Source organism: Cupressus sempervirens, chromosome 5 (assembly GCF_028749045.1).
Source record: "Cupressus sempervirens isolate cs-2001-9-10 chromosome 5, ASM2874904v1, whole genome shotgun sequence".
In the NCBI taxonomy this organism is placed as follows: domain Eukaryota; kingdom Viridiplantae; phylum Streptophyta; class Pinopsida; order Cupressales; family Cupressaceae; genus Cupressus; species Cupressus sempervirens.
The window spans coordinates 611,920,209-611,933,733 of record NC_143122.1 but is presented as its reverse complement, the minus strand read 5'-3'; the positions used below and the strand labels follow the sequence as shown (position 1 = coordinate 611,933,733).

The following is a 13,525-nucleotide window of genomic DNA, read 5'->3' as shown; positions in this document are numbered from 1 at the left end:
ACAAATAGCCTATCGGCTAAATAAATAAAAAATAGAATATTGCAACAAAAAAAATAAAATACTTATAATTGTAAGCTAATAACTATTATTTTATTTTATCAAATTAATTTCTTTTTATAAATGAAAAATAACTTTAAACAATTCTAAATAATTTTTAACAAATGTAAGCCAATAACTATTATTTTTATTTGATCAAATTGTTTTAAAAAAAAATAGCTTTTTACAATTTTAGATTTTTTAAATCTTTTTCTAATTGTCAAAAAAAAGCTTTATTGATTTTGTTAGAAGTATTATTATTTATTTTTCCTAATTGTCAAAAAAAGTTTATCACAGGCTATTTTTTTCAAGTATCTTTATTATTTTTATTTTTTCTAATAGAAGCTATCGGTATCACCTACTTAAACTTGGTCTTTGTTGGGATTTCATATGTAAGAGCGAACCAACAATATGGCGAGAGAAATTGATGAGAAGAATTATCCAACTATTAAAGAGGGATGACAAAAGAACAATACCAGTCGTATGTGTTGCCTTCCTCTTTCAAGATTGTTCTCGTCAATTTCCCATAAAAAAGGCTGCTCCCCACAAAGAGATTGTTTCGATTTGAACAATGACATGATTGAGGAGATTTTGGGAAGGCTTCCATTGCCATCGTTGTTGAGAGCCAAGACCATTTGCAAAGCCTAGAATACCACAATATCATCCCCCAATTTCAGTGCTCATGTGGATCCCGGTATAAATAATCACTATTTTGTGGCCCAGGTGGATGCTAGAAACGTAGCCTTGTTCAGCATCACCCTCAACCGCTATTTTCAAATGCCTCCTTTCACGACTATAGATGATTTTGATCTTCACATGTGCGCAGCAGAAGTAGCAGGGCTTTACCTCTTTGTTGTATGTTAGAATTATAACTATAGCATGATCATAGTTAACATTGTGACTTTCTCTGGTACTCATCTTGCTTGGTATGACATTAAATCCCAAGAGTTTCAGTTGAGCCGGATTGTGGGATGCTTTCCAGAGAGGTCTTTTCATCGTTATGCCATGCCTTCAATAGTTTTGTGTGGTGGAAAGCTTCTTTTGGTGGCGCCTGTAAAGCAAGAGGATGTGGAAATATGGGAGCTGAATTCAGATGATAATACAACATGGTCTGATGTCACGAATCAAATTTTGACATTTTTTTATTCGGACTTATTATGTTGATTGATCTTTTGACTAAGACTATGTATGACTCAACTTGAGTGGAATACCTTTATATATATATATATATATATATATATTAAAAGCTTTAATATTTGACGATATTAGATGGATAAATTTTATTTGTTGTAAAAAAAATGATTTTGTTACATGATTGATCATACGAGATGTTGATATGATGGATAAATTATCATTGTTTTTATCCGTTTATATTTGATGATGTATGAATAATGTTAAAAATTTGTATTTAAGAAGTTATTTGTTTGCCATGACGATGACGTTACTGACTCAATGGATGATTTCGAGTTTGTGAGTGTGCAGGTACTAAAGGCGGAAGGGTGGTTGAGGTAGAGGGGTTTAGCTCCTTGGTAGGGTTGGTTCAGAATTTGTATGGTATAGTCGCGCGTGCCACACACACACACACAATTGTTTTTATTTGAATTTAAATCATTTGCTTTGAATTTTAATTGATCTAGATGGATTAAATGTTTTGTTTATGATAAGGTAGTGTAAATGAAAATAAAAATTAAAAAAATGAATGATTAAATATTATTTTCCTTAGAAATATTATAAGTTAGATTATTATTTTTGGATAAAAGGGGTAAAAGCTTTATTAAAGAACAGAAAGAACCATTACAGAGAAAGCACGGACCTAGGGTCCCAAGAAAGCCAAAGCACCTCCCCACACATAACTAGAACAACCCTCACCATTATCTATCACCATTCTCAATGCCATCCACATCCAGAATGTTCATTAGGTCCAGACAACACTCCTGAGGGATTAACTCCCACTCCTCAATTCTCCATCCATCAGCATACTCAGAAGCCCACTTTGCTAAACAATCACCAACCCTATTCCATTCCCTTGGGATATGGACGAAAGTCACCATTTCCATCAGAGAACAAATCCTTAAAATTTGTTGGACAATCCTAGCCAATTGCAAGTTAACATCAGCCACTTTCTACTCAATAAGCAGATTGATCAACACTTGAGAATCAGACTCACAAACTATCCTTTTCTACCCCAAAGCATGAGCTCTCTCAAGAGCAACAAAAATAGCCAGGCCTTCAACCCAGTTGATGGTCTAAACCCCTTCAAAGATTGAAAAGATAAAGATCACAGTGCCCCAAGAGTCTCTACCAATCCTGCCAATATCGGCTGGACCAGGATTACCCCTTGAAGAACCATCAATATTGATCTTCAACACACCAAGGGGAGGGGCCTACCACTTTCCAACTCTGTCAAATTTTTGCCTCACATGATGCCATCTCTTATCCCTGGCCAAGGCCAAGAGGATCCCAGAAACCCCAATCTTTCAACCAGCTCCACATCACTCTTCTTCAAAGGAAATTCCACATCACACTTAGCTGCAATTGTCTCTTGAACCATGCCTAGAACCCTTAGCCAAACTTGCTGCACTAACCTCTGCTCCCCACAAAATATCCTCTGATTACACTCCAACCAAATCTGCCACAACAAGAATATAGGCCCCACAAGCCACACCTCCTGCAGAAAGGGAGCTATAGAAGGGGGTTGAACCATTCCTTGCCAAAAATCAATCAAGGAAGAAGCATGAACACATGGAGTATTCCAAACACCCCACCAAAGGTGCCAAAGCTGCATGGCAAAAGGGAAACAAAAGAATAGGTGGGTTGAATCCTCCTCATTAGCCCCACACATAACACAAATAGATGGGCCAAGAAATCCTCTCTTTCGAATATTATCCCAGGTCAAACACTTATTCCAAGCCAACATCCAAACAAAATAGCTACATTTTGGCCACGAAAGCTTATTCCAAACCTTTTTCCACCATTGCATTTTAGGCCCAACCAACTTATGAGACATCAACCTACTATAACCATAAGCAATAGTATAGATCCCCTTAGGATTGGGAGACCAAGCAAGCATGTCATCTTCCTGGAGAGAGCAGCATCTTCGACTAGATAGAATATTATGCAACACATCACACCCCTCCTATAACCCATTAACTAGCCATTCCTCTAGGGGCTTCCATCTTGCCATCTCTAACTAATCACAGAGATAAAAGGACTTGAAATCCCTCACCCGAATCCAGCCAGCCTCTTGAAACTACTGACAAAGAAGCCCCAAATTAGGGAACTGAGACTTGATGGGAGGATACCCATCCAAAGAATCCGACCAGAACTGGGCCGCCTCCCCTCCCTTGCAGATCCAAAATAATTCGTCCTTGATAAGCTTTGCACCTTTCTTAAGGGTGTCCCAAATCGAAGATCCCTTTCCCATAAGGGGGTATCTAGAGATGTCAAGAGGGAAAATTCTTGGAAGGTACTTATGAGAAATAATTCTGGCCCAGCTCTTATCCTGCTCATTACACCACCACCAATACAATTTAGCCACCAAAGCTTCCCCAGTCAAAGCCGATTGCCTGAGGCCCAATCCACCATACTGTTTTGGGCTACATACCACTTCCCATCTAACCAAACTCCATTTAGAGGACTGCAAGAAACCAATGCATAAAAATTGGCGCACCACAGAATCAAGATCCTTCAGAAAGCCCATAGGAGCAACTTGGAGCATAGATCTATAAATGGGTAGAGCATGCACTATAGACTTAATCAACTGGACCTGACTAGCAAAAGATAGCTAGCGATGAGTCCAATGATTAACTCTCACCCAAAATTTATCCAAAATAATCTGCCAGGACTCTCTAGGGAGTTTACTCACTGAGATGGGAATACCGAGATACATCAATGGAAGACTCTCAATCTCGAATCTTAATGTTTGGGAAATCATTTGTTGAATAGGGCCCAGAGTATTGAAGAAGAAGATAGAAGACTTTCCTTCATTAATTTGCTGACCAGAGGCAATCATGTACACATCCAAGATCCTTCGAAGATTAGAGGCCTCCCTCATAGTGTCCAACCCCATCATAGCAGTGTCATCCACAAATTGCAGGTGAGTTTGTGGAGGTAATACACGCCCCCGCTTCCAACCCTGGATAAGGCCCAATTACACATTTTGTTTAATCCATCTCCCCAAACCTTCAGCCAAAAGAATGAACAAATAAGGAGAGAGAAAATCCCCCTGACGAAGACCCCTCGAGGCTCTAAAAAGATCAGAATGACTACCATTGATAAGCACTGAAAAGGATACTGAGGTAACATAGCTTCTGACCCATTGAATCCAATCTTCTGCAAATCCGAACATGCTAAGAAACCGCCAAAGGAAGGACCATCTAACTCTATCATATGCCTTAGCCATGTCCAGTTTAATAAACATCACCTTTTCCTTTGACCTAGCCATAGGGTGGATAACCTCAGTTGTAATGAAAATTCCATCAGAAATTTGCTTACCTGCAATAAAACCACTTTGCTCTTCAGAGACCAAATCAACAATCCCCTTCTTCAATCTGTCAGCCATAAGTTTAGAAATAATTTTATAGATAACATTGCATAATGAAATGGGCCTAAATTGGCTCAACCTATCCACCTCCTCCATTTTGGGGATAAGAGCAAGAAAAGTAGCATTGAGATCCCTTAGCATCTGCTTGTTCTGTTGAGATTCACGAACCACCGCCAGGAGGTCAAATTTGACGATTTCCCAAATTTCCTGGAAAAACTCAATCGGGAAACCATCCAGACCAGGAGCTTTCCCCTTCTTCATATTAAACACAGTCCCTTCAAGATCTTCTAACGAAATCTCCCTCATGAGTTACTGATTCATATTTTTAGAAACAAGAGAAGGGATACAAGAAAAAATTTGCTCCTCCTCAGGAGACCCCCCTTGCAGGTCCTCACGAAATAGAGAATCAAAATATTGCACTGCCTCACTAGAGATATCCAGGGAGGAAGACGATCACCCCTGTCATTAACCAATCCAGTAATATAATTACCTTGTCGTCTAGCTTTCACAGAGTTGAAGAACAAAGCAGTATTTTTATCCCCTTCCTGTAGCCACTCAATCTGAGCCTTTTGTTTCCAGTACAATTCCTCCCACAACTTCCATTCTTCTAGCAATTTCACAGCCCGAGCCTCATCTTGAAGTAGATCAGCTATAAGCTCCTTCTCCCTAATTCTCCTTGTAATATCATCATGATCTACTTGGGCCAACACCTTAGCTTGGAAGAAATTCCCAAAATATAGACGATTCCACCGTTTAAGCTCAAATTTAACATATTGAAGGAGTTTAGCAAAGACATACATTGATGTGCCAAAAGCTGGTGTCCCCCTCCTCCACCATTTAGAAACCAAATCATTCAGTGAAGGAAAATTAATTGATTGCTAACAATTTTAAAATTTATGATCATGATGGACATCACATTAGAAGATGGAAGTGATCTTGAGTTGGTTTAAATTTTTTTTTAATAGAAGTGTAAATTTATTTATATTCTAAAGCCAAGTGTAATTTTTTTAAAATTATGAATCATCTTGTTTGTTGCTGGGTGCAATAATGATGGGAAGAATGATTTGTTAAAAAAAAGAACTGCACAAAAAAATTTGATAACTACGAGTATCATCAAGAAGAAGAAAATGATTTTATGGGGGAAAAGCGACGTTAAAAAGGGAGGCTGAATTGAAGAGGGGCACGTTTTTCTTTTTAAAAGAAAGAGGGAAGACATTTTTGTAGGGAGAGGGGGAGAAAACGTGTGGGAAAAGAGGAAAAGGATTAATCCTTCCCAAATTCTACAAGGTGAATTGGACATATGCAAAGGGAGGACAAATTTGCTGATAAAAAAAGGAAGAGAGTTAGTGGGAAAAAGATGAGAGGAGGACACAACAAGAACATATATAATTTGATTTTGAGAAGCTTTAAGGGTCCCATGCTTTCCTCAAATAGTTCAGGTTCCCTTTTACTTTTTCTTTCCATTATTATGCTATCAGTATGTGGTTAAATTATCTATTATTAGCAATGAAATTATAAAGGAAGAAAGTTTTAGTTGCTGTTTGACATGGTAAATTATTCATAGATAGCAAATATGTAGTCGGCTTTCAAATCTATTCTGATATAAACCAGCAATATGCCCAATTTTATTTTTTTTATAGATGTACACTTGTACAATTCTAATAGGGTGAAGGAACAAAACTTAAACAATGAAATACAAATTTTTTTCTATCATTTAAAACATCTTGCAAGTTATGTAAAACTTTTAGATTGGAAAGAAGTATTATAATATTTGAGCCTAAAATTGATGCCACTCCATCAATCTTTAGAGAGCTATGTGCAAAACGAATTTTCCTGCATAAATCGATACACATCAATAGATTGTGTGTTTATGACTGCTATTGTTGATCATCTAACAGCTCACAATATCACCACACAATTGCTAGTAAAGGCACCCAACATCATAATTCCTTTATAAATTTTGTTTTATTTTTCGATTCCTAACCCTTTACATAATATAGAAGAAAATCTTACACTTATAATTCCTCCTTGTTCACATCATATTTTTCCCTAGTCTAGGTACGATTTCTCCACACTTGTGGCTTTGTATATATATGTTTTAATTTATTTCCATTATCTTGGTTATTAAACATAGGGACTGGGTAAACTAAATTGTTTCCTAAACTATAAATGTAATGAGATCCAAAATGAGTTTTTAAAAAGTTCTATATATAAAAGATTTTAAACTTTCCTTTGGAATTGGATAGACATTTAAGATGTAAACTTCCATGACAATTAGAAGGAAGTGTAAGAAGCTGGTCAAAAGTTAGATCTTTTATATTTAATTATTATTTCTTGCTGTGTAGATATGATAAGTATGGAGATTTTTATTTTATTTATTTTAATCTGATATGATTAAGTTATTCATTTGACTTATCTCTACTTCTTGAGGAAGAAATTTTAGTATGGAAGGGTGTTGAATGTGGGCAAAAAGGGGAGGGTAGATTTCTGAAAGTCTTATTATCCTTTCATTACTACCTGCCAATAATTTTACATTACATTGGTTATTTGCTTGGCCAAGCTTAAAAATAGTTATGCATATGATTGAGATGCATTGGTTATTTATATTTATTTTCCCTCTTCCACATCCTTGTGTATGTTTCTATTAGACATTTGTGTAAGTAGATTAGGCACAAAGGCTACACCAGATCTTTTCGATCCAATTATGCTGAGTTGCTAGCTTTCTCGTGCTAGGGTCGGGTAGTTCTCCTTAACCGGAGAACCTCGGGGAGCTAACCACTCCATGGTTGGGAGGTAAAAGAGCTTGGACCACTCCTCTATCTCACGATAGTAGATGGACATAGTTGTTTGCATATGTGGAAAATGTTGTGGATTTCGCTTCTTACATGTGGCATCAGAGCTATGTTAAACACTAGGACCTAATGTCTTACTGATGCTAATGTTGCGTAGTTTACTCTTGGTACAGGGGTGACCTATCATCATGTATTCTTGCAGAGGCAATAGGGCTGGAAGCAACAATGGTCCTCAGGATGAGCCTTAAAACCAAAGGCTTAACTAGATTTTGGCACTCCTCACTCAGCAAGGACAACACATGGATGACATGGAAAATGCCATAAGAGGATGACAGGCTGAGGAGGAAGAGTGCAGAGAAGCTTTGTGTCAGTAGGAAGAACCACAGAAGAAAAGAGAGGAGGACCAATTGATTGAGGTTTAGAGGAAGCAGGAGGAAGATCGAAGGATTGAAGACCAACAGAAGGAAGAAGCTAACCATAGCATGGCTGGGCTAGTTCATGATAGGGTCCAAATTGCAGAAGATCTCAGCAAGGACCTAAAAAAGGTTACACCTCCTACCTTTAATGTTAAGACTATAGGTGAAGAATAAAAAGCTTAGATAGCCACCATGGAAAAGTACTTTCATGTTCATAATTTCACTAGGAAGTCCAGAGTAGTATGGGCTACCTTTTAGTTGGTTGGTGAAGCAGCAACATGGTGGGAAAATGTAATGGCTGAGAAGAAATTGCAGCATGGTGAGATATCATGGGATGAATTCTTGCAACAATTCCATAAGCGATGGTTACCTCAACTATTTTATGACAAGAAGGCATCAAAGTTCTATAAGCTGATTCAAAGAGTCATGTCAATCACATAGTATCATGAATAATTTTTCCATCTAGTTAATACTTACCTCAGTATCAGAATGATGAATTTTTTAAGACTCACAAGTTTGTCATGGGGTTGCACCTAGAAATCTATAATGAGGTGGAGATGCAGAAGCTAGATTCTATGGACTATGCACTAAGAAAGGCACTGAAACATGAACAATGGTTGAAACATATAGCTCCAATAAAAGCCTACAATAACCAATATTTCAAGAGAAAATTCTAGGATAATAACAAGCAATAGGGTGGTTGACAGTAGATGAATAACATGAAAGGAAAGGGACAAGAAGAATCACAAAAGGGTAATAACAGGAATTTCCAAGATCAGAACAAGGGTAGAGGAGGTAACAACAACAAGAATAACAATGGTGGCAATAACAGGAACTAGAATAGGAATGATAAATCAACAACTCAAATAGGACCTCATGATGGTTGCTTTGTATGTGGAGGTAATTACTATGCGGCTAGATGCCCTCAGAGGAGTGCACCTAGCAATGGACTGAAGGTTAAACACCAGATCCATGCAGCTATGGACCATAGGTAAGCAGAGTTTCAAGTAGCTCCTTTGCAGTTGACTGGTAAGCTCTATAGTTGTGAAGTCTCTATTTTGATTGATACTAGTGCTACAGAGTCTTTTGTAGATCCTAGTGTAGTAGCTAAACTTCCAATTAGAGCTGGTTACATAGAAAACCCCTAGTTACTTGAGTATGGAAATCAGACAGAGCGTCAAGTAGAGCAATGTCTATCCTGTAGTGAGTTAGAACTTCCAACTTTTCACATGCAAGTAAATTTATATGTAGCTCCACTTGGGTCATACGATGTCATACTTGGCATAAATTGGTTTACTAAGCATAAGGCTATAGTAAATTGTGAGGATAAGCTAGTTGAATGCTTGGATGACTTTGGAAATCTAGTAGTAGTGAATGGGATTAAGAGGCCGATAGTGCTTAGACATATTTCAGCTATGTAATTTAAGAAGGCTAAGAGGAAGGGTTGTCAACTTTTTTTTTCACATATTAAAGATCTTGAAGATCCTATATCTTCCATAGAGGATTATCCAATATTGTAGGAGTTTTAGGATGTCTTTCCTAAAGATTTACCCAAGTTACCACCTAAGAGAGAGTTTGATTTCTTTATTGATATTAAGCTAGGAGCTGAGCCACAATCTAAGGAACCTTATAGGATGACCACCACCGAGATGTATGAACTCAAGGTTCAATTGCAAGAGTTTCTGGACAAAGGGTTTATACATCCAAGCGTGCCACCATGGGGAGCATCGATGATTTTCGTAAAGAAAAAAGATGGAACCTTGCACCTATGCATTGATTACAAGATGTTAAACAAGGTTACCATAAAGAATAGATATCCACTTCCACGAATAGATGAAATTTTTTATCAGATGAAGGGAGCTAAGGTATTTTCAAAGATAGATTTACAATCTGGGTATCATCAACTATAGATTAAGGACAAAGACATAGCTAAGATAGCTTTTAGAACATGGTACGGGCATTATGAATTTGTAGTTTTTCCTTTTGGTCTTACGAATGCACCTGCAACATTCATGAATCTTATGAACAGTGTGCTCCAAGATTGTCTAGATAAGTTTGTTGAAATCTTCATTGATGACATTCTAATTTATTCAAAATCCATGAATGAGCATGAGGAGCACTTGCATATTGTCTTGTAGCACCTTCGTGATAGGAAGTTGTATGTGAAGCTTACTAAGTGCACATTTTATCAGAAACAAATTCACTACCTTGGGCACATCATCAATGCTGATGGAGTTTCAGTAGATCCTTCCAAGATTAGGGCTATTCTTGAATGGCTGGTTCCTCAGAATGTGAGTGAAATTTGAAGCTTCATGGGTTTGGCAGGCTATTATCAGAAATTCATTGAGGGATTTTCAAAAATTGCAGCACTTATTACCTCACTACAATGGAAAGGGAAGAGATATGTATGGACTGATGAGTGTGATAGAGATTTTTAGTTGTTGAAATAGAAACTCACCTCTGCTCCTATTCTTGTGATTCTCGATCCTAATGGGCATTTTGCCATGATAACCAATGCTTCAAGTGATGGTTTAGGTGGAGTTTTGATGCAAGAAGGTAGAGTTGTATCTTATGAGTCCCGTAAGCTAAAACAACATGAGGTTAATTATGCACCTCATGATCTTGAGTTGTCTTCCATTGTTCATGCATTGCAGATGTGGAGGCATTACCTTATTGGTAAATTGTTTGAGCTAAAAATAGATCATATGGGTTTGAGATACATCTTTACTCAACTTAATTTGAATGCCAGATATAGGTATTGGCTCAAATTCCTCAGTGAATATGATTTCATTTTTGAGTACATTAAGGGTAAAGAGAACAAGGTGGCTGATGCCCTCAGTAGGAGAGGACATATAGTTGTTATATCTACTACTAGAACATGACTAAAAGAGAATTTTATTGAAAACCTCACAGGTGATGATCATTATGAGATGGTTAAAACTGCATTGTACACTAATCCATCTGATCACCATTTTGATAGACACAATTTTGACATAGAGGGTCTTCTAAGATATCAGGGTCGTATGTATATTCCCACCTGTGCAGGGTTGAGGAAAATTGTAATGGAGGAAATACATAGTACTCCTTATTCAGGTCACCCTGGAGTGACTAAGATGGTTGCAGATATGAGGCCACTTTATTTTTGGCCAAGGTTAAAGGATGATGTCACTGCTTTTGTTGCCCAGTGTTTAGAATACTAGCGAGTTAAGGCTGAGCACATTCATCCAGCTAGATTTTTGTACCCTCATGACATACTAGAGTACAAATGGCAAGTGATTTCTATGAGTTTTATATAGGGTCTACCTATGACTAGGTGGGGGCATGATGTTATATTAGTTGTGGTTGATAAGTTGACCAAGGTAGCACATTTTATACCAAGGATTTTGAAGGATGGATCATTAGCATTGGCCAAGAATTTTGTGCAAGAGGTATTCAGGCTACATGGTGTACCTGAGACTATCATCTCTGATAGGGACATGAGAATGACATTAAGGTTCTGGATGACCTTGAATGCTTCACTAGGGACTTAGTTAAATTACTTATCATCCATAGGTTGGTGGCTAGATAGAAAGGGTGAATTAGGTTGTAGAAGATTTACTTCATATATATTGCATGGATCATTAGTATAAGTGGGAAGAATACCTACCTTTGGTTGAGTTTGTATATAATAATTCTTACCATGTATCTCTGGGAATGGCTCCTTTTGAGGCACTTTATGGGCATAAATGTCGCACGCCTATCAGTTGGGATAGGGTGGAGGATCGAATTGTGATTGGTCCTAAGATGCTCAGGGAGATGGAAGAACAGATGGTTATGATTTGTGCTCGTCTAAAGAAAGGCATAGATAGGCAAAAGAGTTATGTAGATAGGAAGCATACTTTTAGACAGTTTCAGGTTGGGGACAAGGTTTTCCTGCGTGTGCATCCACATAAGAGTTCAATCTCTTTTGGCAAGTCTTCTAAGCTTATGCTGAGATATGTTGGACCTTTTGATGTTTTGGAGGTCATAATTCCTATGGCTTACCAACTCGCTCTACCACCAGCTTTGGCCCATATCCATAATGTTTTTCATGTTTCATTGTTGAAGCCATATCATCCTGATGTGTCTCATATTCTTGATTGATGTGCCTTGCAGGTTTAGGATCAGGGGGTGGTGCAGGTGTTATCTACCCGCCTCATGGATGAGCACACTATTTGAGTGCATGACTAAGACATCTTGTAGTATAAGGTCCAATGGGACTAGTTCTCTGTTGATAGTGCTACATGACAGGATGTTGATGATATGCATCAGTGTTTTCCACATCTTTTTACTTAGATCAGTAGTTTTTATTGCTATTGTAGTTACTTTATGTTATGTTGAACAATGGATGTTGATGGACATTGGGTTGATGTCTCTTCCTAGAGGGGAGGGATGTCACGACTCAAATTTTGACATACTTTTTATTCAGACTTATTATATTGATTGACCTTTTGACTAAGACTATGTATGATTCAACTTGAGTCGAATACCTTTATATATATTTCTTAATGACTTTACTATTTGATGATATTAGATGGATACATTTTATTTGTTGTAGAAAAAGTGATTTTGTTACATGATTGATCATACGAGATTTTGATATGATGGATAAATTATCATTGTTTTTATACATTTATATTTGATGATGTATGAATAATGTTTTAAAATTTGTATTTAAGATGTTATTTATTTTCCATGACAATGACATTACTGACTCAATGGATGATGTCGAGTTTGTGAGTGTGTAGGTACTGAAGGCAGAAGTGTGGTTGAGGTAGAGGAGTTTAGCTTCTTGGTAGGGTTGGTCTAGAATTTGTATGGTGTAGTCGCACACACACACACTTAGTTGTTTTTATTTGAATTTAAATCATTTGGTTTGAATTTTAATTAATCTAGATGGATTAAATGTTTTGTTTATGATAAGGTGGCGTAAATGAAAATAATTTTTTTAAAAATGAATGATTAAATATTATTTTCTTTAGAAATATTATAAGTTTGATTATAAAATAAATATTAGACTCTCAATTTATTTTTCCTTAGTAATTACAAGCATGAATTTGAAATGGTAGTAGTTAGTCAAAAAAATTAAATGGTAATTAATAGTTTTTCTATTTTGAAAATGGTGGATTTGAATTAGATGTGGAATCTTTAATAGAACTTAAAGTTTATTTAAAGTTCTTGAGCCAAGTGGTAGCCGTAGATCCAAACAAGAAAAATTAAATGATTGCTAACAATTTTAAAATTTCTGATCATGATGGCAATCACATAAGAAGATGGAAGTTATCTTGAGTTGGTTTAAAATTTTGTTTAATAGAAGTGTAAGTTTATTTATATTCTAAAGCCAAGTGTAATTTGTTTAAAATTATGAATCATCCTATTTGTTGTCGGCTGCAATAATGAAGGGAAGAACGATCTGTTAAATTAAAGAACTGCACAAAAAAATTTGATAACTACGAGTATCATTAGGAAGAAGAAAAAAAATTTATGTGGGGAAGGTAGCATTAAAAAGGGAGGCCAAATTGAAGAGGGGCACATTTTTCTTTTTAAAAGAAAGAGGGAAGACATTTTTGTAGGGAGAGGGGGAGAAAATGTGTGGAAAAAGAGGAGAAGGATTAATCCTTCCCAAATTCTATAGGATGAATTGGACGTATGCAAAGGGAGGACATATTTGCTGATAAAAAAGGAAGAGAGTCAATGGGAAAAAGAGGAGAGGAGGACAT

General features: G+C 36.8%; 2 protein-coding genes across 2 annotated transcripts; one reads left to right on the top strand and one right to left on the bottom strand.

Annotated features, from left to right (window-relative positions):
* Window positions 1-3,286: 3,286 nt before the first annotated feature.
* LOC149557376 (uncharacterized) lies at window positions 3,287-4,885 on the bottom strand. The gene is made up of 4 exons (XM_089830252.1): window positions 4,531-4,885; window positions 4,306-4,418; window positions 3,902-4,171; window positions 3,287-3,673 (listed from the first exon to the last, which is right to left on the bottom strand). The coding sequence occupies exons 1-4, from the start codon at window positions 4,883-4,885 to the stop codon at window positions 3,287-3,289; spliced, it is 1,125 nt and encodes a 374-aa protein (XP_089686378.1).
* A 6,595-nt stretch (window positions 4,886-11,480) lies between these two features.
* On the top strand, window positions 11,481-11,909 carry LOC149557375 (uncharacterized). Its single transcript, XM_089830250.1, has one exon. It carries the CDS (start codon window positions 11,481-11,483, stop codon window positions 11,907-11,909), a length of 429 nt encoding a protein of 142 aa, XP_089686376.1.
* The last annotated feature ends 1,616 nt before the right edge of the window (window positions 11,910-13,525 follow it).